General features: G+C 46.8%; 1 protein-coding gene across 2 annotated transcripts in view; it reads left to right on the top strand.

The window, feature by feature from the left end:
• VSIG10 (V-set and immunoglobulin domain containing 10) overlaps positions 1–25,770 on the top strand; it is a 72,801-nt gene that overhangs the window by 39,367 nt on the left and 7,664 nt on the right. The window contains exons 4-6 of one of the 2 annotated variants that reach the window (XM_069754563.1): positions 2,823–3,125; positions 4,648–4,911; positions 21,955–22,248. In XM_069754563.1, coding sequence (XP_069610664.1) covers positions 2,823–3,125; positions 4,648–4,911; positions 21,955–22,248 — 861 coding nt within the window. The remainder of the gene's footprint in view (positions 1–2,822; positions 3,126–4,647; positions 4,912–21,954; positions 22,249–25,770) is intronic. The other variant, XM_069754569.1, reaches the window with a different exon arrangement.

Below are 25,770 nucleotides of genomic sequence, written 5' to 3' on the forward strand. Positions count from 1 at the left end.
GGTTTATATAGATTTGGGGATGTCTGGCCGATTAGATAAAAAATCCTGTTTCTAAGCATGCTCAGTAGAAAAAAATGTATTGCAGCGCTGCATTGCGTCGTACGACGTGTCTCGACACATCCGTCGCTCATAGACTTTCATTGTAGCAAAAGACGCATGCCGACGGATGCGCCGAGACACGTTTTATTGTCGGAGCCAAAAAACGTTACAATCTACGTTTTTCCAGACGACGTGTAGCCTCTTTTAGACGCATCCGTCGAAAGACGTATACCGACGAATGCAAATCCGTCGCAATGCGTCGCCAATACAAGTCTATGGGAAAAAAACGCATGCAGCAAAATATTTTGCTGCATGCGTTTTTTCGGCAAAACGACGCATTTTAACGTATTGCAGTTAACGCTAGTGTGAAAGTAGCCTAAGAAGAAATAAGTTGTCATGATGGAATGCGGTATACAGGTACAGTAGATATTCTCCTCTAGCAGCGCTGCTGTTCTGGAAGAACGGCTCTGTATGCGCATAGAATATAGGAGTGCTGGAGACAAAGACCCCGATTCGTCATTGCATTTTTGTTTGCATTTTTTTTTTTTGTGCCACAGAAATTTCTGAACAAATTTTGCATCATTAAAGCAGATATTCTTCAATTTCACTCATTTCAATGTTCCTCTCAGACATACAGATATGGCTAAAAACCTGCGGTATTTTGTGCACATACCCTTTAACTAACCCTAACAAGTGCTGCATCATTTTACTTTCTATTAGCCCCTTCATGCTGGCCCATTTTTCGTTTTTGAGTTTGTTTTTCGTTCCCCTTCTTCCCAGAGCCATAATTTATTTTTATTTTTTCTCCCGTCAACATGGCCATGCACGACACCATTGCTTTTACCATGTCAGGTGCTTGAAAACGGTACAAAAATTCCAAGTCTGGTGTGTTTTGGATTTTTTTTTTACTATGTTCACCAAATGCTAAAACTGACCTGCCATTGTGATTCTGTGGGTCATTACGAGTTCCTAGATACCAAACATATATAGTTTAATTTATTTAAATGGTGAAAACAAAATCCAAAGTTGGTTTAAAAAAAAAAAAAAAAAAAAAAATTGCTTCAATTTCCAAGACCTGTAATGTCTCCACATTTCGTGATCTGGCGCCGGGTGAGGGCTTATTTTTTGCGTGCCTAGCTGACGTTTTTAATTATACCATTTTGATGTGGATACGATCTTTTGATCTCCTGTTATTGCATTTTAATACAATGCTGCGGCGACCATAAAAACGGAATTCTGGCATTTTGACTTTTTCTTTTTTCACTGCGACATTTACCGATCGGATGTATTCTTTTTATATTGATAGATCTGGCAATTTTCGGGGCGAATGAGGCATGATTTGAACTTTTTATATATATTTTCTTTTAAATATTTTAAAATAACATTTTTTTATTTTTTTTGCTTTCACTTGCTTCAGTAGTCCATGGGAGAGTACAAGATGCAATAACCCGATCGCCTCTGCTACACACAGGCTGTGCAGATCACCTGTGTGTAGCAGAAATGCTCACTTGCTATCAGCGCCGCTGGGCGACACTCATAGCAATCTGGCTGTGACAACTATAGAGGTCTGTTGGAGACCTCTGGTCGTCATGCTGACCCATTGGTGACCCGCGATCATATGATGGGGTCACTGATGGTCGGGATTAGTGATGCGCCTACGGTGCGATCATATTAAATGCCGCTGTCAGAGATTGACAGCGGCATTTAATGGCTTAACGGCCAGCCATAGGTGGATCGCGATTCCACCTATGGCTGTTAGGGGCACATGTCAGCTGTTCAGAACAGCTGACATGTGCCAGGAAAGATGTGGGCTCAGTGCCAGAGCTCACATCAAAGGGAGGGACATGACATGCACCATACATGTAAGGTGCATGTCATGACGTGGTTAAAGGGAATCTGTCAGCAGGCTTTTGTTATGTAAGCAGAGCAGCATAATGTAGTGTCAGAGAGCCTGATTCTAGTGATTTATCACTTACTGGACTGTTTTGGTGCAGTTTTGATAGAATCCTTGTTTTCTGTGCTGTAGATGTAGCAGCGGTCATAATTAAGTTGTGTATAACCTGCCCACACTACTGCTTGGCAGCTTCCTGTGTACACTGAACATAGTCAGCAACCTGCCAATCGGAAATGGGGGTGGGGTTACATTTTAACTGGATGGCCTGGCACTTGCAGTAATAATCTCCTGCTGATAAAAACTGATTGTATTGAAAGTAGAGCAAGATGTTGAGCAAGTGACACATCCCTGGAATCAGGCTCTCTACCGCTATATTATGCTGCAGTCAGATTTAAATATCAAAAACCTCCTGGCAGATTCCCTTTAAAAGAGAAAAGGCACTTTACATAGGATTGTCTCAAGAGGATAGCTGCTTTATAAGCAAAATCCAGCTGGATTCCCCCCTCTGTAATGTTCATATCCCCCAATAGGTCTTGTGGTCAGACATTTCCATTGATGATGAATCTACTAATTTAAGATGGTGAGGTCTCCAGGGACTCGCAAGACATTTACTTGAGGTCCATTCACATTAGATTATGCCTTTGCATAAAGATGTTTGTGAAGTTATTACATTCCTGACCATGCATTCTGGATAGTCGAAATATGGAACCAATAAAATACATCTATGCAAAATATAGAACTATACCAATATATTAGGGAAATGCTGCTTATATTGGTGTGCATTCACTAATAATTGCACTATAGTTATCTTGTCCGTTTTTAACTCCTTAATCTGTATTATTACCAACTAAGAATCCATGTGAATATTAACTTCCCTTTATCCATTCAGGTGGTCCACATAATATCACTTTCCTGATATCTCCTACCAAGACTCTTCCAAATGGTACCCATTACACTTCAAGTGGTTCCAACATAAATTTCAGCTGCACTAGTTATTCCATCCCTGAACCGACAAATTCAATTACGTTCCAATCGGGGAGCGTTCCTGAGCTTTTTCACTCAGTGAATGCAAGCTTTCTTAATTTTTATTTGAGCAACGTAGCTGCAAATTACCAGGGAAACTACACATGCTCTGTTGTAAATCCTCTTAGTAAGAAGACGCTCAACTCCACTCTTCAGCTTCTTGTATATCGTAAGTATGATAACTCTCCACAACCATCAATAGATTAAATCGCCAGTGATTTGCCAGAAATAGGACTTGCCAACATATTTCATTCACATACTAACTAAAGTACATGTCATATTCCATATTATAGCTCCGTTTTGTACAAAACTGTGATAGGACTTCCGTAAAGGCCCTTGAACCCCCATATGCTTTTCTTTCAACAAAAAAAAGTGGTATACCTTCTAGGGTAGACTTCTCCGTACATACGGAGTTGATCAGAGCTGTACAGGTGCACCATGATATTCCGCACTTGTGGAATAAGATTACTGGCCCTGGATACCAGTCAGGAGAGGAGAAGGGACCAGTCAGCCATTGATGGCACTGCCATTTCCATGGTGTGAGTGTACAGAACCTAAAAAGTTGGCCAGTGAACCAGTCTTTAAAGGTGGATTCTCAAGTTGTCTCTTCAGCAGCTCAGGAGCAATTACTTTCCTTACTTCTCAGTTTCTCGCAAGGCACACTCTTCCCTCTTTGAGTGATTGTTCTGGTGAATAGTCGATCTGTAGTATTAGCAGAACCATAAAGCTCGGCACATTTTTGCAGTAACCCATTCAGCTATCAGTGTATTATACATAGCTATAAGAAGGAATTTGAACAAGCACATGCTCAGGTTATAGGAGCCGAGAGCTGAGATTAGCCGACCTTCAGTGAAAGCTGCAGGCTGGTGATTTATAACTGCATCTCTTCAGAAGATGAGAAAAGTAATCGGGTAACTGCTTTATAGAACTCAGTGGGCTGCAGTCGTGTAGATACTGCACCCTGTCAGAAAGTTTCTGGGGTCGAGCTCTATGGAAACAAGCTGTACACTATGAAAGATAAGAGCTCTCATTGCAGGAGTATGACAGCAGATAAGTTTGCAGTTTATTTGCTTTCTTTATTTTCATGCTTTCCAACCAATTGAAGCAATTTAGGAACTTAAATGCCCCTTTAAGCGATGATTATATATTTAAATGTTACCAGAAGGCTTCTGGAGGCGACATTTTCTGGGAGTTCATCTTGAAATGGGGTACATTTGGGGTCTAGTTCTATCAATTGTAAATAAAGTGCTGCAGACTACACTAGTCTTGCTTTGAAAAACGCGTGGACACTGAAGAAACAGAACCCAGCAACAATGAGACCAGTCAGACTGCTTCATACAAGGTGATCTTGGCTATGTAATGACCACCGATCAAGTACTAGCCTGTTTAGACCAGCTGACAAAAGTTCTGTGTTTATAGAAAATGCATGTTATCGGCAGCACATCACCTGTTTACACAGGATAGGACAGTGTGCTGCCGATCATAATTTTAATGCCAATATGAACAAGCGTTTTTGCTCGTTCATCAGGTGATTGCCACATGTGGATACAAGCCAATAAATGAGCAACCAAGTAATGATCATTCCCAACAACTCATTTAAATGGGCCTTAAGTGGAAAACCATTTGGTAATTGAGTGGCTGTGAAAAGTTAACATTATATTCTTGTTTTTTTTTTTCCTTTACCCTCACAGATCCACCTGCTTTTCCTATGAAGTGCAACGCCCAGTACATAGCTGTTCCCTCAGCATTGGCATTGACATGCTCTTGGCTTGGAGGATATCCATCTCCACTACTGCAGTGGGAAAACAGCAGTAATATACTGTCAAATGGGACTTCAGACACATTGGAGCTCACTGTAAATGGCTCCCAGTATCCTAATGGACAAAAGCTTGTTTGCAAAGGAAAACACTCGATAGCAAATATAACGAAAGAGGAGACGTGTGACGTTCAATTAAGTAAGGAAACAAATGACTGTATTTACCGCTGCATTGTGCTACACACATTCCATTCCTAGACTTTCCTTTCAATTTAGAATCTTGAAAAAAAACATAATCTCTAAGTCTGAGAATCAGAAAGACAATCATCTGTGTCATCTGTATGTGTGTGTACATATATATATATATATATATTCGAGTATAAGCCGACCCGAGTATAAGCCGACCCCCCCTAATTTTGCCACAAAAAAACTGGGAAAACGTATTGACTCGAGTATAAGCCTAGGGTAGGAAATGCAGCAGCTACCGGTGAATTTCAAAAATAAAAATAGATGCTCCATACCGTTCATTATTGCCCCATAGATGCTCCATATAAAGCTGTGCCACATATAATGCTGCATACTGTTCATTATTCAAGGTTATTCATGGTTCAAAACCAGCTTCTCCACCATGACAGAAGATCAGCTCTCCACCCTCCTGTCAAGATCACACCTCACCACCTGCACGCTTGACCCGCTCCCATCCCACCTCATCCCTAACCTTTCCACGGTCTTCATCCCAACCCTAACACACCTCTTCAACCTCTCACTCACAACAGGTGTCTTTCCCTCATCCTTCAAGCATGCCAAGATCACACCCATCCTCAAAAAGCCCTCCCTCGACCCATCCTCTGTGTCTAGCTATCGCCCAATATCTCTTCTCCCTTATGCCTCCAAATTGCTGGAGCAACATGTCCATCTTGAACTGTCCTCCCACTTCTCCTCCTGCTCCCTCTTTGATCGGTTACAATCAGGCTTCCGTTCCCATCACTCAACTGAAACTGCCCTAACTAAAGTCACCAATGACCTACTAACTGCCAGGAGCAAGCGACACTACTCTGTCCTCCTTCTCCTGGACTTGTCTTCTGCCTTTGACACTGTAGACCACTCCCTTTTGCTACAAATCCTCTCATCCCTTGGCATCACAGACTTGGCCCTTTCCTGGATCTCGTCATATCTGACAGACCGAACATTCAGTGTCTCCCTCCCCCACACCACCTCCTCACTTCGCCCCTTGTCAGTCGGTGTTCCTCAAGGCTCTGTTCTAGGACCCCTACTCTTCTCCATCTACACTTTCGGCCTGGGACAGCTCATAGAATCCCACGGTATGCAGTACCATCTCTACGCTGACGACACGCAGATCTACCTCTCCGGACCTGACCTCTCCTCCTTGCTTACCAAAATCCCGCACTGTCTGTCTGCCATTTCAGCCTTCTTTTCTGCTCGCTTTCTACAACTGAACATGGACAAAACAGAATTCATCATCTTTCCCCCATCTCACTCTACCCCTCCACCAGACCTATCCATCAATGTCAATGGCTGCTCACTATCCCCAGTCCCACACGCCCGGTGCCTCGGGGTGATCCTCGACTCTGCCCTCTCTTTCAAGCCACATATCCAAGCCCTTGCCTCCTCCTGTCGTCTCAAACTCAAAAATATTTCCCGGATCCGTGCTTTCCTTGACCGCAACACTGCAAAAACGCTAGTGCATGCCCTTATCATCTCCCGCCTCGACTACTGCAACCTCCTACTCTCTGGACTCCCCTCTAGCACTCTGGCACCACTCCAATCCATCCTACACTCTGCTGCCCGACTAATCCACCTGTCCCCCCGCTATTCCCCAGCCTCTCCCCTGTGTCAAGCCCTTCACTGGCTTCCTATCGCCCAGAGACTCCAGTTCAAAACCCTCACACTGACATACAAAGCCATCCACAACCTGTCTCCTCCATACATCTGTGACATGGTCTCCCGGTACCTACCTACACGCGACCTCCGATCCTCCCAAGACCTCCTTCTCTACTCCCCTCTCATCTCTTCTTCCCATAACCGCATCCAAGACTTCTCCCGTGCTTCCCCCATACTCTGGAACTCTCTACCCCAACACATCAGACTCTCGCCTAACATAGAAACCTTCAAAAAGAACCTGAAGACCCACCTCTTCCGACAAGCCTACAGCCTGCAGTGATCCTCAACCTACTGAACAGCCGCGCAACCTGCCCTACCCTCTCCTAGTGTATCCTCACCCACCCCCTGCAGACTGTGAGCCCTCGCGGGCAGGGTCCTCCCTCCTTATGTACTCGTGTGCCTTGTTATCTGCTCATGTTTAATGTATTTGTCTATATTTGCCCCGTATTCACATGTAAAGCGTCATGGAATAAATGGCGCTATAAAAATGTATAATAATAATAATAATATTGCCCCATAGATGCTCCATATAAAGCTGTGCCCCACATATAATGCTCTGCACCGTTCATTATGGCCCCATATAAAGCTGTGCCACATATAATGCTCTGCACGGTTCATTATGGCCCCATATAAAGCTGTGCCACATATAATGCTCTGCACCGTTCATTATGGCCCCACATAAAGCTGTGCCACATATAATGCTCTGCACGGTTCATTATGGCCCCATATAAAGCTGTGCCACGTATAATGCTCTGCACGGTTCATTATGGCCCCATATAAAGCTGTGCCACGTATAATGCTCTGCACGGTTCATTATGGCCCCATATAAAGCTGTGCCACATATAATGCTCTGCACCGTTCATGATGAGCCCCATATAAAGCTGTACCACATATAATGCTCTGCACCGTTCATTATGGCCCCATATAAAGCTGTGCCACAAATAATGCTCTGCACCGTTCATGATGGGCCCCATATAAAGCTGTGCCACATATAATGCTCTGCACCGTTCATGATGGCCCCATAGATGCTCCATATAAAGCTGTGCCCCATATATAATGCTCTCCACCGTTCATTATGACCCCATAGATGCTCCATTTAAAGCTGTGCCACATAGATAATGCTCTGCACCGTTCATTATGGCCCCATAGATGTTCCATATAAAGCTGTGCCCCATATAGAATGCTCTGCACCGTTCATTATGGCCCCATAGTTGCTCCATATAAAGGTGTGCCCCATATATATTGCTCTGCACTGTTCATTATGGCCCCATAGATGCTCCATATAAAGCTGTGCCATATATAATGCTGCTGCTGCAATAAAAAAACAAACAAACAAAAAATCATACTCACCTCTCTTCGCTCAGGATGCCGGCGCTTTCAATATTTACCTGCTCCTCATGCGGCTCCGGCTCCAGCACTGACGCTCAGCAGAGGGCGCGCACTGACTACGTCACCGCGCCCTCTAACCTGAGCGTCACAGCCAGAGGATGCTGGAGACGGAGCCGCACCGGAACGATGAGCAGGTAAATATCGCGCCCCTCCCCGTATACTTACCTGCACCTGGCGCAGTCCCTGCTTCTTCCACCACTGCATCTTCTTCCTGTATTGAGCGGTGACAGTTACCGATCATTACAGTAATGAATATGCGGCTCCACCCTTATGGGAGGTGGAGCCACATATTCATTACTGTAATGAGCGGTGCCATGTGACCACTCAGTACAGGAAGAATCTGCAGCGCTGGAAGAAGCAGGGACCGCACCAGCAGTAGGTAAGTATAACTAGACAGACCCCGCCCCCCCCCCCTCTCCTGCCGACCCCCGGGTATGACTCGAGTATAAGCCGAGAGGGGGACTTTCAGCCCCAAAAAATGGGCTGAAAATCTCGGCTTATACTCGAGTATATACGGTATGTATGTTAAAAAAAAAATGTTGAGATAATCTTACAAATGTGCCCCTGCTATGTACTGTGTAATGGCTGTGTCTGACCATGCAAAGCTGCTCCAGTTCATGGTCTGCACGTACCACAGTAAGTGAGTATTCAGATCAAACTATAGGGGCTCACAGCTGTTTTTGTGTGAGGTAGCAACATATTTCTCCTTCGCCTCATTGGGGGACACAGGACCATGGGTTATGCTGCTGTCACTAGGAGGCTGACACTAAGCTGAGACAAAAAAGGGTTAGCTCCTCCCCTGCAGTATACACCCTCATGCTGGCATCCAGAGACCCAGTTTAAGCTTAGTGTCCGTAGGAGGCACACTGATTTTTAACCCTTTTGGGTTTTTTTTCTCTTTTTCTTTTTTCTTTTTCCTTTTTCCGGACGAAGGGGTCGACGGATTCTTCTAAGGTCCGATCTCCCCCGAACCAACAACAGGCGAGCACGGGAGTTTCACCTCTCCGTATCCTCTCCTGCGTCGTGGGAGCCACTGCCTGAGCTGTCCTTTTTTGGGCGACGGTTTCTCCCCTAATGGGCCCCGATCTCCCCTTTTTGTTATACAGACGAGCACTGGTGTTCCTACCTCCAGTATCCTCCTCTGCAGCCAGGCCTTTTTATTGCCGGACATCTGCCCTGTCCACCAGGTCCTACCCTCGGCTGTACAGTGGCTTTATCCCAGTGGCGTCCGTGCAGACCACACTGCATCACCAATGTGACTTGTGACTCAGGTGGTGGACGGTTCCTCTCCACCCCCCATGTGGGGTCGGTGGATAGAAGGCTTCCCAACCCCTGCACCGTTCCTATGCATGGCACCTCCATATGGCACCCTCTCACCTCCATTTCAGGGTAAGTGCCCGGTGGGGGGATTTGGGGGGGGGTCGCCAGCGGTCAGGAGGGCTCCTCATCCCTGGGCTCCATCTGCAGGCTTTTTGGGCGGTGTCCCTTTCTTTTTCCGGCGCTCGCGACCGCGCGCCGGGCCGAGGCCGCAAATTTAGCCCCCGGCTTCGGCCTAGCCGCTGGTCGCCGCCGTTAAGCCCCGCCCACTCCAGTCAGTGTCAGCGGCGCCGCCCCCCGCTCCTGGCGCTTCTCACAGCCGCCGAGATTTCTCTTCCTGATCTCGGCGGCCATCTTGGCCCCTCTCCTCAGCGCCGCAGCTCCTGCCTGTCGCATCTCTGGTGCGTCAGTGGCCCACGTGCAGCCAGCTTCCTCTTCTCAGACTGAATATCTCAGCAGTTCGTCTCTCCTGGATAGCGGGACACAGGACCGGGGTAAGGAGACATCGTTAGCTCCCCTCTGCAGCGCCCTCTCAGACACTGGTTACCCTATATAGACTCCGTAAATTTTTTCTGCATTAGCATCATGTCGCAGTCAAGGTCTAAAAAATCCTCTAAGGTACATACAACCTTTTTTTCTGCGTGTACCACCTGCCAGGCCCCACTTCCCAGGCCTCAAAGCTCTCCCCTCTGCTCTGCCTGCGATGCCCCATGTGCCCAGGAGCCCTCCACCGCCGCCGACCCTGGCGTACCTAGCCCCCCCCCGTGGGTCGCCTCTCTTTCTCAGTCCGTGGATTTTTTAGCTAACGCCATCAAATCCATTCAAAATCCTCCCGGGGAACGAGGCAATCCGCTACAGGTGCTAAGAGATCCCTCCATAGCAGGGGAATCGTCGGCCAGCAGGGGCCGCTCTCCTCTTAAAGAGGCACGGTCGTCCAGAAAACGGACCCGTACTACCTCTCCGGAGCGTTCTCCTCGCCACTCAGACTCTGGCAGCTCCACCTCTCGCTCACCCTCTTTGGGGGCTCGCAGCGTTCAGGACTCTGAACATGAGTCTGAAATTTCTTTGGATCCGGAGGCTCCGGAGTTCAGAGCCACGGTTGACTCCCTCATCGTAGCAGTCAATCACGCAGTAAAGGTGGATGACGATTCTAATTCCGCTCCGGAACGCGCGGTCTCCTTTTCCAGAACCAAGCGTTCTCACAAATCTTTTGCCTCTCATCCAGCCTTCCTGGATATTGTCAGGCGTCACAGGGAGCGCCCAGACAAGCGCTTCACGGGAAAGAAGGACTTGGTTTCCAAGTATCCCTTCTCAGCTGATCTCGTGAAAGACTGGACGGATCCCCCTACGGTAGATCCGCCGGTCTCGCGCCTGGCTTCTAAGACTCTTCTCTCAGTCCCGGAGGGCGCTTCAATTAAGAGCCCCACCGAACGCCAGATAGACTCTCTAGCTCGCTCTGTGTACGAAGCCTCTGGCTCGTCCCTGTCTCCCTCCTTCGCCGCGGCTTGGGTGTCCAAGGCTATGGTTTCCTGGGCGGATGCCCTAGCGAAATCCATTAATGAGCAGGATCTCCCCTCTGAGATGGCGGACCTGGCTAAGCAGCTAGCCATGGCCAGTGATTATGTTATGTTCGCATCTCTCGACGCGGCAAATTGCGCTGCTTCGGCGGCTTCCAACGCCATCGCTATTAGACGGGCCCTTTGGCTCAGAGATTGGCGTGCAGATTCTTCCTCTAAAAAATCCCTGATTTCTCTCCCTTTTCAAAGCGGGCGTCTTTTCGGCGAAAAGCTTGACCAGCTTATTTCCGACGCCACAGGGGGAAAGAGCAAGTTTCTTCCCCAACAGAGGCCCAAGGCGGCTTTCCAGCGCCAGCCTTATTTTCGTTTTCGGCCTTTTCGTACCAACTCTGCCTGGTCCAATCCCTCTGGCCTTCCCAGATCGGACCGCTCCGCCCGCGCAGACAGAGACGCTCGTCCATCCTTCAGACCTAATCCCTCCTGGCGCGGGAAACCGAGGCAGCCCCGAACCAGAGGTTCGAGACCCCCCAGATTCCCTTCTCAATGACTCGGGAACGGCGCCAGTCGATACCAGAAGAGTAGGCGGTCGTCTACTCCTTTTTCAGCAAGCCTGGCTCTCCGTCGTTCACGACGAATGGGTCAGAGATCTGGTATCATCTGGCTACAAGATAGAGTTCTCCTCTCCCCCTCCAACTCGGTTCTTCCCCTCTCGTCTTCCCAGTTCGGGAGCTCAGTCTCGCGCCCTTCTTTGCGCCATCCACTCCCTCCGCCAGAGCGGGGTCATCGTGCCGGTCCCGGAACACGAGAGGTTCAGAGGCTTCTACTCAAACCTCTTCGTCGTGCCAAAGAAGGACGGGACAGTTCGTCCCATTTTGGATCTAAAGCTCCTGAACAGGTGCGTGAGAGTCCGGCACTTCAGGATGGAATCGCTCAGATCGGTCATCTCCTCCATGGAAAGAGGGGAATTTTTAGCCTCGATAGACATCAAGGATGCCTATCTTCACATCCCGATTTTCCCGCCTCATCAGAGGTTCCTCCGCTTTGCCATTCGAGAAGACCACTTCCAGTTCACGGCCTTACCCTTCGGTCTCGCCACGGCGCCCAGGGTGTTCACCAAGGTCATGGCGGCTGTCATGGCCATTCTTCACTCTCGAGGAGTCGTCGTATTACCTTACTTAGACGATCTCCTCATAAAAGGCCCGTCTTTTCAGGCCTGCGAGTCAAGCGTCCACATTACCCTGGATTCGCTTTCGCGCCTGGGCTGGCTGATCAACTTAGACAAGTCATCTCCCGTTCCTTCCCGTCGGATCTCCTTTCTGGGAATGATCCTGGACACTTCAAGGGGGCTGGTTTTGCTTCCTCGGTCCAAGGTCCAAGCGCTCCAACAGGGAGTCCGTACACTCTGCCATTCTCGCCCGCGAACCATTCGGTTCGCCATGAAGATCCTGGGAAAGATGGTTGCGGCAATCGAAGCTGTTCCCTTCGCTCAACTCCATCTCCGCCCTTTGCAACAGGCTCTGCTGGACAACTGGGACAGGAGTCTCTTTTCTCTCGACCTCCCTTGTCCTCTGTCCCCACAGGTCAGACATTCTCTCATTTGGTGGACCCTGGGACCGTCTCTTCGCCAGGGGAAGTCCTTCCTCCCGATCCGCCAGTCTTCTGGGCTGGGGGGCGGTGTTTCTTCACCACTCGGCCCAGGGCCGTTGGACTGTTCGGGAATCCAGTCTCCCCATCAACATTCTGGAGATTCGTGCTATCAGACTTGCTCTGATTCACTTCCACGCTCTGCTCGCGGGTCACCCAGTACGAGTCCAATCGGACAACGTCACGGCGGTGGCTTACATCAACCACCAGGGGGGTACCCGCAGCAGGGCGGCAATGAGGGAAGTCTCCCTCATCCTTCGTTGGGCCGAGACCAACCACTCCATCATCTCGGCGGTGCACATTCCGGGAGTCGAGAACTGGGCGGCGGACTTCCTGAGCCGCCAGGGCCTTGCCTCGGGGGAGTGGGAACTTCACCCAGAAGTTTTTCACCAGATCTGTCTTCGCTGGGGGACCCCGGATGTGGATCTGATGGCGTCCAGATGGAACGCCAAAGTCCACAACTTCATTGCTCGATCTCGGGATCCCCAGGCCATAGGAGTGGACGCGCTGATTTCTCCGTGGCATCATTTTCAGCTCCCATATGTGTTTCCTCCTCTTCCCTTACTGCCGAAGGTCATCCGAAAGATCAGGACGGAGGGAGTTCCGGTCATTCTGGTCGCCCCAGACTGGCCTCGTCGCGCGTGGTACGCGGAACTCGTCCAGCTCGTAGCCGACGTCCCCTTGCGGTTGCCAGACCGCCCAGACCTACTTCGCCAAGGACCGATCTACCATCAGAGCTCAGGGGCCCTACGTTTAACGGCGTGGCTGTTGAAACCTGGATTCTAGCTCGTGCTGGTTTCTCTCAGCAGGTCATCCCCACCATGCTAAGTGCTCGCAAGGCGTCTTCTGCCTCTATCTACCACCGCGTCTGGAAGACCTTCTTCTCCTGGTGCAGGCTCCGAGGGCACCCTCCGCTCAGGTTCTCCATCCCTTGTATCCTGAATTTCCTTCAGTCCAGTCTGGATTCCGGTTTGGCCCTGAGCTCTCTTAAAGGTCAGATCTCAGCCTTATCCGTGCTGTTCCAGCGTAGGATCGCCACCAACCTTCAGGTCAAGACTTTCATTCAGGGAGTCTCCCATGTTGTTCCTCCCTACAGGATGCCGTTGGAGACCTGGGATCTCAACTTGGTCTTGGGGGTTCTCCAGGAACCGCCGTTCGAACCCCTTCAAGACGTTCCGCTCTCTGTTCTCTCTTGGAAGGTTGCCTTCCTGGTAGCGGTGACGTCCATCAGAAGGGTTTCAGAGCTCGCCGCTCTATCCTGCCGGGCACCTTTCCTTGCCTTTCATCAGGACAAGGTAGTCCTACGTCCTTCTCCCGCGTTTCTTCCGAAGGTGGTCTCAGCTTTCCACCTTAACGAGGACATCATTCTTCCCTCCTTTTGTCCGCAGCCCAAACATAGGGTCGAGAAAGCTCTCCATACTCTGGACGTGGTACGGGCCCTCAGGAGGTACATCTCCAGAACGGCGCACTTCAGAAAATCGGACGCCCTTTTCGTGCTCCCGGAGGGTCACAGAAAGGGTTTGGCTGCGTCTAAATCCACGATAGCCAGATGGATCCGATCTGCTATCCAGGAATCCTATCGGGTCAGGGGCAGTCCTATCCCGGCGGGGATTAGAGCTCACTCCACTCGGTCGATGGGTGCTTCCTGGGCCATCCGGCACCAGGCATCAGCGGAGCAGGTTTGCAAGGCCGCGACGTGGTCCAGCCTACATACGTTCACAAAGCATTACAATGTTCACATCCAATCCTCTGCGGACGCGGCCCTTGGCAGGCGTATCCTGCAAGCGGCCGTTGCGCACCTGTAGTCAGACGGTACATGGAGTTATTATGGTTGTATTGTTTCCCTCCCAGGGACTGCTTTGGGACGTCCCATGGTCCTGTGTCCCCCAATGAGGCGAAGGAGAAATAGGGATTTTTGTGTGTACTCACCGTAAAATCCTTTTCTCCGAGCCACTCATTGGGGGACACAGCACCCACCCTGGTAGCCTTACGGCTAGTTCTTTTTTAGTCTTTGACTGTTGTTTGACATGTTATGTTCCAATGTTTTTTGATATATTGTTCTCATTATCCTACTGCTTTTGCACTTAACTGGGTCTCTGGATGCCAGCATGAGGGTGTATACTGCAGGGGAGGAGCTAACCCTTTTTTGTCTCAGCTTAGTGTCAGCCTCCTAGTGACAGCAGCATAACCCATGGTCCTGTGTCCCCCAATGAGTGGCTCGGAGAAAAGGATTTTACGGTGAGTACACACAAAAATCCCTATTTTCCCGCCTGTTTTATCACAGGAGCGAGTGTTTCTGACATGTCACTAGTCCTGTGATCTCAACATAAATCAAGTCAGTGACTTAGGATATCCAGCGGCTGCCAAGCTTATAAGTCACTGACTTCATTTACGATGAGCTTAGAAAGCTAAAGTAAAAAAACGCCACCTTCTGTGATAAAACAGGCAGGGAAATGTCATGTTTCTGACGAATTTGTATCTCTATCTCCATTATACAAGTAATAATGCTTTGGAAATAAAGGATCAACCTAGCACATCTAGCCAGATAGTTTTACTTTCAAGAAAGCTATCCAAATTATAATTTACTATAACGTGTCACCACTCTTGTGAGTTCATCATAAATCAACTCGGCTGCTCCTGGAGCTCCTACTTGACTGACTTGATTTATAATCTCAGAGGACTGGGGATGCATTAGAAACACTGCTGTTTTGTCTGTATACTCACTTATCATATGTGACTCATTCTTATTCCCCTACATAGCAGGGGCACATTTATAGGTTTATATCAGAACGGGAAATTTTTTTTTAAACACATCCAAGTCTGGAAATTATTATTCCAAGATCTATTCATTAAAATTAACTTTGTTCATGGGACAGCCCCTTTTAAGCCTCTGAAGGCAAGTAAACAAATAAATGTAAGATCCATTAAGGTCTTTAACCCCTTAATTCCATATGACGTACTATCCCGTCAAGGTGACCAGGGACTTAATTCCCAGTGACGGGATAGTACGTCATATGCGATCGCCCGCGCTCACGGGGGGAGCGCGGCCGGGTGTCAGCTGACTATCGCAGCTGATATCCGGCACTATGTGCCAGGAGCGGTCACAGACCGCTCCCGGCACATTAACCCCCGGCACAGCGATCAAACATAATCGCAGTGTTCCGGGGGCATAGGGAAGCATCGCGCAGGCAATGTGCTCACCTTGCACCGAGCGTCTCCTCCCTGCGGGCCCCGGATCCAAAATGGCCGCGGGGCTACTTCCGAGTCCTGCAGGGACTACTTCCGGGTCCAGAGCAGGCGCTGGTAACCAAGCAGCAGGGCACGCCAGATCGCTGATCTGACACAGTGCTCTGCAGTGTCAGATCAGCGATATGTCACTATACAGTGATGTCCAGCCTGGGACAAAGGTGTAAAAAAAAGATGTGTAAAAAAAAAAAAAAATTCCTAAATAAAAAAAAAAAATTGTTCCCATAAATACATTTCTTTTTCTAAATAAAAAAAACCAAAACAATAAAAGTACACATATTTAGTATCGCCGCGTCCGTAACAACCCGACCCATAAAACTGTCCCACTAGTTAACCCCCTTCAGTGATCACCGTAAAAAAAGGCAAAAAACGCTTTATCATCAAACCGCCGAACAAAAAGTGGAATAACACGCAATCAAAAAGACGGATATAAATAACCATGGTACCGCTGAAAACGACATCTTGTTCTGCAAAAAATGAGACGCCATACAGCACAATCAGCGAAAAAATAAAAAAGTTTGTCCTCAGAATAAAGCGATGCAAAAATAATTATTTTTTCTATAAAATAGTTTTTATCGTATAAAAGTGCCAAAACATAAAAAAAATGATATAAATGAGGTATCGCTGTAAACGTACTGACCCGAAGAATAAAACTGCTTTATACATTTTACCAAACGCGGAATGGTATAAATTCCCCGACCCAAAGAAATTAATGAATAGCTGTTTTTTTTGTCATTCTGCCTCACAAAAATCGGAATAAAAAGCGATCAAAAAATGTCACGTGCCCGAAAATGATACCAATAAAAACGTTAACTCGTCCCGCAAAAAAACAAGACCTCACATGACTCTGGACCAAAATCTGGAAAAATTATAGGTCTCAAATTGTGGTAACGCAAAATATATTTTTTGCATTAAAAGCGTCTTTTAGTGTGTGACGGCTGCCAATCACAAAAATCCGCTAGAAAACCCGCTATAAAAGTAAATCAAACCCCCCTTCATCACCCCCCTAGTTAGGGAAACAGAAAAATTTAAAAAATGTATTTCCATTTTCCCATTGGGGCTAGGGTTGGGGCTAAAGTTAGGGTTGGGGCTAAAGTTAGGGTTGGGGCTAAAGTTAGGGTTACATTTACGGTTGGGATTAGGGTTAGGGGTGTGTCAGGGTTAGGGGTGTGGTTAGGGTTATGGTTGGGATTAGGGTTAGGGGTGTGTTGGGGTTAGGGGTTCAGTTAGAATTGGGGGGTTTCCACTGTTTAGGCATATCATGGCATCCGATCTCAATTCCAGCCAGTTCTGCGTTGAAAAAGTAAAACAGTGGTCCTTCCCTTCCGAGCTCTCCCGTGTGCCCAAACAGGGGTTTACCCCAACATATGGGGTATCAGCATACTCAGGACAAATTGGACAACTTTTGGGGTCCAATTTCTCTTGTTACCCTTAAGAAAATAAAAATTTGGGGGGCTAAAAAAAAAAAACATTTTTGTGGGAAAAAAATTAATTTTTATTTTCACGACTCTGTGTTATAAACTGTAGTGAAACACTTAGGGGTTCAAATAATAAACCTAAAAGAACCCTAAGAGCTACCAAATGGCATCCCCCGTAAGCCAAAACATATGAACCGAAGAAACCCGAAAACAACTCAGTACGGTAATGGATAAATAATATAACTAAACAAATGAAAAAACATCAAATGTAAAAATATACACAAAATCCATACTAAACGGGGGTCACTATGAATATAAATTTTATTGAAAATACTAAATATTAAATATTTAAATATGTCATACAAAAAGGACAACCGTTAATAAGCAAAAAACAGCTAAAAAGAGCAGCGCATCAGCTATAACAAAAAATGGGGGATACGCTGAAAGACAGCACAAAAGTATCACTGCTGCACAGCCTGCAACACCTGAAGCCTAGATGCCATGAATAATGCCAGCATATTATCAGTGAAAGACCTTAAGGCTCTCTGCTCCCTGTCTGCACGCTTGCACCCTACCGCTGTGATGTCCCAAGGTACTAGTATTTAGTTAGATCACCTTATTGGGTTTACCTTGTGCTATACATCATAGTGCTGCAACTCAGTACCCTGGGTTCTCAGTGCTTTTATTACCAGCTCGTCTTTTCATCTGTTACCCTCTATGAGGTGTTTCACTGATTAATATGCTGGCGTTATTCATGGCATCTAGGCTTCAATTCTGCATTCCAAATGGCGCTCCTTCCCTTCCGAGCTCTGCCATGCGCCCAAACGGTGGTTCCCCCCCACATATGGGGTATCGGCGTACTCAGGACAAATTGGACAACAACTTTTGGGGTTCAATGTCTCCGGTTACCCTTGGAAAAATACAAAACTGGGAGCTAAATAATTTTTGTGAAAAAAAAATAATATATATATTTTCCCGGCTCTGCATTATAAGCTGTAGTGAAACACTTGGGGGTACAAAGCTGTCAAAACACAGCTAGATAGGTTCCTTAGGGGGTCTACTTTCCAAAATGGTGCCACTTGTGGGGGGTTTCAATGTTTAGGCACATCAGGGGATCTCCAAACGCAACATGGCGTCCCATCTCAATTCCAGTCAATTTTGCATTGAAAAGTCAAACGGCGCTCCTTCCCTTCCGAGCTCTGCCATGCGCCCAAACAATGGTTTACCCCTACATGTGGGGTATCGGCGTACTCCGAACACATGGCACAACAACTTTTGGGGTCCAATTTCTTCTCTTACCCTTGGGAAAATAAAACAAATTGGAGCTGAAGTAAATTTTTTGTGAAAAAAAGTTAAATGTTGTTTTTTTTTTTTTTTTTTAAAACATTCCAAAAATTCCTGTAAAACACTTGAAGGGTTAATAAACTTCTTGAATGTGGTTTTGAGCACCTTGAGGGGTGCAGTTTTTAGAATGGTGTCACACTTGGTTATTTTCTATCATATAGACCCCTCAAAATGACTTCAAATGTGATGTTGTCCCTAAAAAATATTGGTGTTGTAAAAATGAGAAATTGCTGGTCAACTTTTAACCCTTATAACTCCCTAACAAAAAAATTTTTGGTTCCAAAATTGTGCTGATGTAAAGTAGACATGTGGGAAATGTTACTTATTAATTATTTTACATGACATATCTCTGTGATTTAAGGGCATAAAAATTCAAAGTTGGAAAATTGCAAAATTTTCACCAAATTTCCGTTTTTTTCACAAGTAAACGCAAGCTATATCAAAGAAATTTTACCACTATCATGAAGTACAATATGTCTCGAAAAAGCAATGTCAGAACCGTCAAGATCCGTTGAAGCGTTCCAGAGTTATAACCTCATAAAGGGACAGTGGTCAGAATTGTAAAAATTGGCCCGGTCATTAACGTGCAAACTACCCTTGGGGCTTAAGGGGTTAAAAGCCCAGTAGAGCGGGATCTGTGATGACCAGTAGCTCGTCATGGATTCTGTTTCTCAGCCTGGACCTAGCTGATGGTTCCTTTAAAATGTTAATGAATGGGGTAAGGGGAGATTTAAAGCTATAGGAAACAGTTGTTTGCAACGTGAATGAGTTGGACTTGGATTTTATGTAAGTTCTCCTGGGGGCTCTGAACCCAACCATGCCAATAAGTGTAGAGTAAGGAGGTTAGGTACTATTCTCAGAAAACTCTATGCTTCAGGGCCCTATGTCTGCACCAGTCAAGTACCCTTTGGATGGTAGAGTCCTCAACAACCCCTTAAATTTAAACTGACCACAGCAAATTCTCCCAAAATAACCTTGTTAGATTTTTTTTCACAAATGTTGCTCTTCTACTATATAATTGTCTAAGGGTCACTTCCGTCTTTCTGTCTGTCTGTCCTTCTGTCACGGATATTCATTGGTTGCGGCCTCTGTCATGGAATCCAAATCGCTGATTGGTCTCGCCAGCTGCCTGTCATGGCTGCCGCGACCAATCAGCGACGGCCACAGTCCAATTAGTCCCTCCCTACTCCCCTGCAGTCAGTGCCCGGCGCCCGCTCCATACTCCCCGCAGTCACGACTCACACAGCGTTAATACCAGCGGCAACGGACTGCGTTATGCCGCGGGTAGCTCGCTCCGTTACCGCCGCTATTAACCCTGTGTGTCCCCAACTTTTTACTATTGATGCTGCCTATGCAGCGTCAAAAGTAAAAGGATCTAATGTTAAGCATAAAAAAAAATAAAAAATCATTATATACTCACCTTCCACCGCCTTTCCCACTCCTCGCGACACTCCGGTAACCGCTCCATGCAAGCGGCAGGTTCCGGTGGCAAGGATGGTATGCGAAAAGGACCTGCCATGACGTCACGGTCATGTGACTGCGACCTCATCACAGGTCCTGCGCTCCCAACCCTGGGACCGGAAGCTGCCGAGTGCACCGCACACAGGCGACATGACTACAAGGGCTCCCTCGAAAGGTGAGTATATGTTTATTTTTTATTTTTTAACCTGTGACCTACGTGGCTGGGCAATATACTATGTGGCTCTGTGCTGTATACCACGTGGCTGGGCAATATACCACGTGGCTGGGCAATATACCACGTGGCTGGGCAATATACCACGTGGCTGGGCAGTATACCACGTGACTGGGCAGTATACCACGTGACTGGGCAGTATACCACGTGACTGGGCAATATACTACGTGGCTCTGTGCTGTATACTACGTGGCTGGGCAATATACTACGTCGATGTGCAGTATACCACGTGACTGGGCAATATACTACGTGGCTCTGTGCTGTATACTACGTGGCTGGGCAATATACTACGTCGATGTGCAATATACTACGTGACTGGGCAATATACTACGTGGGCTGTGCAATATACTACGTGGACATGCATATTCTAGAATACCCGATGCGTTAGAATGGGGCCACCATCTAGTGTATTATACTTATGTAAAACAAGTTACACTTTACCTCTAGATATGTTGTCTTTGCTAACCAAACAGTAGACCTTTTGTGTGATCCATGTGAAGGGTCGTAGGCTGTTATCAATTAAAACAAGCTATTGTGCTAGAACCAGTGGGAGATGGAGAATGTATGTGAGTCATGTATTGCAGTCAAGCCAGAAAATACTTCGAATTTTTCATGTGAACTTCCTGATCGGGACTACCCGCATTAGTCGTCAATGAAAGGAATTTTTTACATAATCATAACACATAATGTAGAAAACACTAGAGCTTAGAATCATATTGTAACCCTCCTGTATCCTTCAGAACAGTTTAGGTTCCAGAGATTTCTCTGTGTGTATGAGAACAGTACCTTGAATAAGATTACTAGCGTGTTATCAGTTGTCTATATGGAGACTAATGACAGGAATTAACATTACACCACTGGGTATTATCTGCGTTTAGTGGTCAATTAAAAATTCTATTACGAGTCAGGTGAGATTTTAGTCTGTCCACTGCACTAATTTGATAAGGTTAAATGGGTTTTTGGCATATAAAAGTGTTTTATAGACATTCGCCTACCCGAATCCACCGGAGTTTCAGACAATACTCCGAGAAAAGGGATAGATTGTCTAAACTGTTATAAGTTCCTCTGTAAGGAAAAGCTCTTTACAAATCCAGAAATATATTTCTTATCCATTCAATTAGGCAAAGCTAAACATGAAATATGGGGCGATACTGGCCCAGTCCAAATTGTTATATCGTCTTTGAAACCCAGTGGTGCCCCTGTACAGGACAAACCCCGCTGAGAAACCACATTATTTGTAGACAACAGGGTGGGGGAATTGGCCGAAGATTTATACAAATGACATAAAGCCCTTGTCGGGGACAAAACCTAGCACTATATTACATTTTGATCTTTGCTATAGGACCCCATTTTTCCTGTGTACCCCACTGGGGTGATGAGTCGTCAGTGCAAGTGTATTCGTACTGTATGTTCTTCTTTCGGTCATTACTGGTTTGCATATGGTTGAATGCTGTATGAGGTTTGAGTATGTGATTTCTACCTAACTCATATAAACTGGTTTAAAACGGATCTGTCGCCAAATTTCACAATTTAAACGGCATCAATTGTTAGATAGATTTGAGACCTGATGAAACTGGTGTACTTCTTTGAAAAATCCATGCCAGAATGGCTCCATCATCCTCAGATAATGTGGACTCCTGGAGAAAAAAAAAAAAAAAAGCTGATGGAAGCATTCTAAGGGGATTAAAAGAGCCATTTTTACATTAATTTTTGAAGGAAGTATTCCAGCCTCATCAGACCTTTATTTTCAATGTATCCCATTTTTTCTTCAGGATATCCTAAGCCCCAGACTGAGGCACTAAGAACCTGCTTTAAAGGAGGAAATGTAACCCTATCATGTACTGTATTGGAGGCTAACCCCCCAGCTGTCATAACCTGGCTGCGTAATGTGAGCACCCCAAATGTGCAGATCAAGCCAGGGCCAAGATACCGTATCACAGAGAGCGGCTCAATCTCCTACCTCACTATTGTCAACTGCTCCAAGGAGGAAGATGAGGGATCCTATATATGCATGACGGAGAATGGAGTTGCAACCAGAGATATCTATGTGTATCTTGATATAACCAGTAAGTAGAAGAAAATGACATTATTATATCCTGATGTTAAAATGTTTCTGGTGTTGGCTATGTATCTGCTGTCTAGCTCAGTGATTTTCAACCTTTTTTGAGCCGCGGCACACTTTTTATACTTAAAAAATCCCGAGGCACACCACCAACCAAAATGGCACAAAATGGTGCGTCCAGGTTTGAGATGAAAGTCTGCAGTCATTCTATGTGACTGCAGGCTTCTGAATTCTCACAGCGCAAGCACTGCACACTTTCAGGATTCTCCCTTGCCGGTGGCCAGAGTGGACGGTCATGACAGCACAAGTATGTGATTTGGATACTTCTGGCCACATTCTAACTAGAAGTGTCCGGCCTCAGTCAATTCATTTTCATTGAATGAGGCCACACATGTCTAGTCAGCACGTGACCACATGTATGTAAATCACCAACATCAGAGAATTATGATAGCAGTGTGCACTGTGAGAATTCAGAAGTCTGCAGTCACATAGTATGACTGCAGACTCATCACAACCTTGGACATCCCCTTTAATGTTCCTAACAAATAAAAATGAAAATTAGTATCACAAAAAAAACACATTTACATCCAGGTACCTGATAGATGACGTTGTTTGTGGAGTCGCCTCTTTCTTTTCATCTTCACCTTGTCCAGATGCCATGATGACTCTTCTCATCCACCGGCAGAGCTCGTTTCTGCAGACTTCCATCTTCTCCTGTCTTCTGCAGCACATCCCGACACAACACCCTTAAAGACAGCAGTGTTATTATAATGCTCCGGAATAACAATATCTGCCCTAGGCTGAGCCCCTGAGTAAATAATTGCCCCTCACTTTATTCCCAGCACATAATATGACCCTCACTGTCCCTCTTATGGTACATGCCATCCACACTACCCTCTCTCTCTTTTCCATACTTCACACTGCCTTCTCATACTGTGTCCCTCCTAGAGAGCCCAGTCTCTCTACTGTGCCCCTTCATTACACTCCTCCTACTTGGCATACTGTCTCCTCCTGGCTGTTACCCTCACACTACTCAGTATCTATTATGTGTCCACTCACACTTTCATCCCCCCATACTGTCTGCACACATTTCTAATAGCCTCCTCATGTACATCCCCCCCCCCCCCCCCTGCTAACATACCCCTTTGCTCTCTCCATATTTCCTCCTCACACATTCCCCCGACTCACCCCTTTGCTCTCTCCATATTTCCTCCTCACACATTCCCCCGACTCCCCATACTGTCCTCACACATCCCATCACCGTTGCTCCCAATACTGTGTCAGCACACATTTTTCCCCTCGCTACTGTGTCCACCCCCATCTCCCCACTCACCCCCACAGAATATATCCACTGCCCTTCCGATAGAATAAATCCATCCCCTTCCACAGAATAAATGCACCCTGCCCCACACATGCTAAATAAATTACAGCCCCCCCCCACGTACACACTGAATAAATCCCCCCCACACACTGAATAAATCCCCCCCACACACTGAATAAATCCCCCCCACACACTGAATAAATCCCCCCCACACACTGAATAAATCCCCTCCACACTGAATAAATCCCCCCACACACTGAATAAATCCCAACCACACACTGAATAAATCCCCCCACACACTGAATAAATCCCCCCACACACTGAATAAATCCCCCACACACACTGAATAAATCCCCCCACACACTGAATAAATCCCTCCCCCCACACACTGAATAAATCCCCCCCCCCACACACTGAATAAATCCCCCCCACACACTGAATAAATCCCCCCACACACTGAATAAATCCCAACCACACACTGAATAAATCCCCCCCCACACACTGAATAAATCCCCCCACACACTGAATAAATCCCCCCCACACACTGAATAAATCCCAACCACACACTGAATAAATCCCCCCACACACTGAATAAATCCCCCCACACACTGAATAAATCCCCCCACACACTGAATAAATCCCAACCACACACTGAATAAATCCCAACCACACACTGAATAAATCCCCCCACACACTGAATAAATCCCAACCACACACTGAATAAATCCCCCCCACACACTGAATAAATCCCCCCACACACTGAATAAATCCCCCCCACACACTGAATAAATCCCAACCACACACTGAATAAATCCCCCCCACACACTGAATAAATCCCCCCACACACTTAATAAATCCCTCCACACACACTGAATAAATCCCAACCACACACTGAATAAATCCCAACCACACACTGAATAAATCCCCCCACACACTTAATAAATCCCCCCACACACTGAATAAATCCCCCCACACTGAATAAATCCCCCCACACACTAAATAAATCCCCCCAACACACTGAATAAATCCCCCCACACACTGAATAAATCCCAACCACACACTGAATAAATCCCCCCACACACTGAATAAATCCCCCCACACACTGAATAAATCCCCCCACACACTGAATAAATCCCCCCACACACTGAATAAATCCCCCCACACACTAAATAAATCCCCCCACACACTGAATAAATCCCAACCACACACTGAATAAATCCCCCCCACACACTGAATAAATCCCCCCACACACTAAATAAATCCCCCCCACACACTGAATAAATCCCCCCACACACTTAATAAATCCCCCCACATACTCCCCATAAACCCACCCCACGCTGAATCTTCGGTGTCTTCAGCTCCACAGCACAGGAGCACTTACCACCAAGTGTCTTCTGTCTCCTGCGCGCCGGATAGTGACGTCAGCAGCGTGATCACATGACTTGATCACGCTGCTGGCGTCGCTCTGACCCAGCGGTCAGAGCCTCAATTGTACTCGCAGCTGGTAGATGTCTGCGAGTACAATTGATCTCCGGGAGCCGACGCGCTGCAGCTTCTCTGTGCCGGCTGTCAGCTTGACAGTCGGCACAGAGAACAGCTGACTCCCGTTCCCCGCGGCACACCCGACCATGTGTCGCGGCACACTGGTTGAAAAACACTGGTCTAGCTGGCTTATATGTGACCTGCTATCTCTATAAATGAAAGACTGCAAGGGAAGTATGGTGGGTTCAACTGTTGCAGAGAAAGACAATTGTTAAAAAAATGATGTGTAAATTGCAATGAAATTTCCATGAAGGCTGTTACATTTAAGGGGTGTTTTAGACAGAATGATCATGAAGAGGTGATAAATGTTCGATAGGGCACTGGGATATCCAAACTTTACAGGGAGACCCTGGTGGCCAGCTGTCAACATCCTCACATTAGTTGTATGCTGGATCCTACTAAACCGGAGCAGCAATAAAGTATGTGCCCTGTTGTACATTGTGGGAGTGATCGGAACTGTTTAGGGCAACAATATGCAGTTAGGCTATGTTCACACCTTGCGTCGGGTCCCTGCGGTTTCTCCCGCAGCGGATTTGATAAATCTGCAGGGCAAAACAACTGCGGTTCTCCCTGCAGATTTATCGCGGTTTGTTCCGCGTTTTCCGCTGCGGGTTTCCGCCTATACTATTGATGCTGCATATGCAGCAATATGCAGCATCAATA

The sequence above is a fragment of the Ranitomeya imitator genome, chromosome 1 (genome assembly GCF_032444005.1).
Source record: "Ranitomeya imitator isolate aRanImi1 chromosome 1, aRanImi1.pri, whole genome shotgun sequence".
Lineage (NCBI taxonomy): Eukaryota > Metazoa > Chordata > Amphibia > Anura > Dendrobatidae > Ranitomeya > Ranitomeya imitator.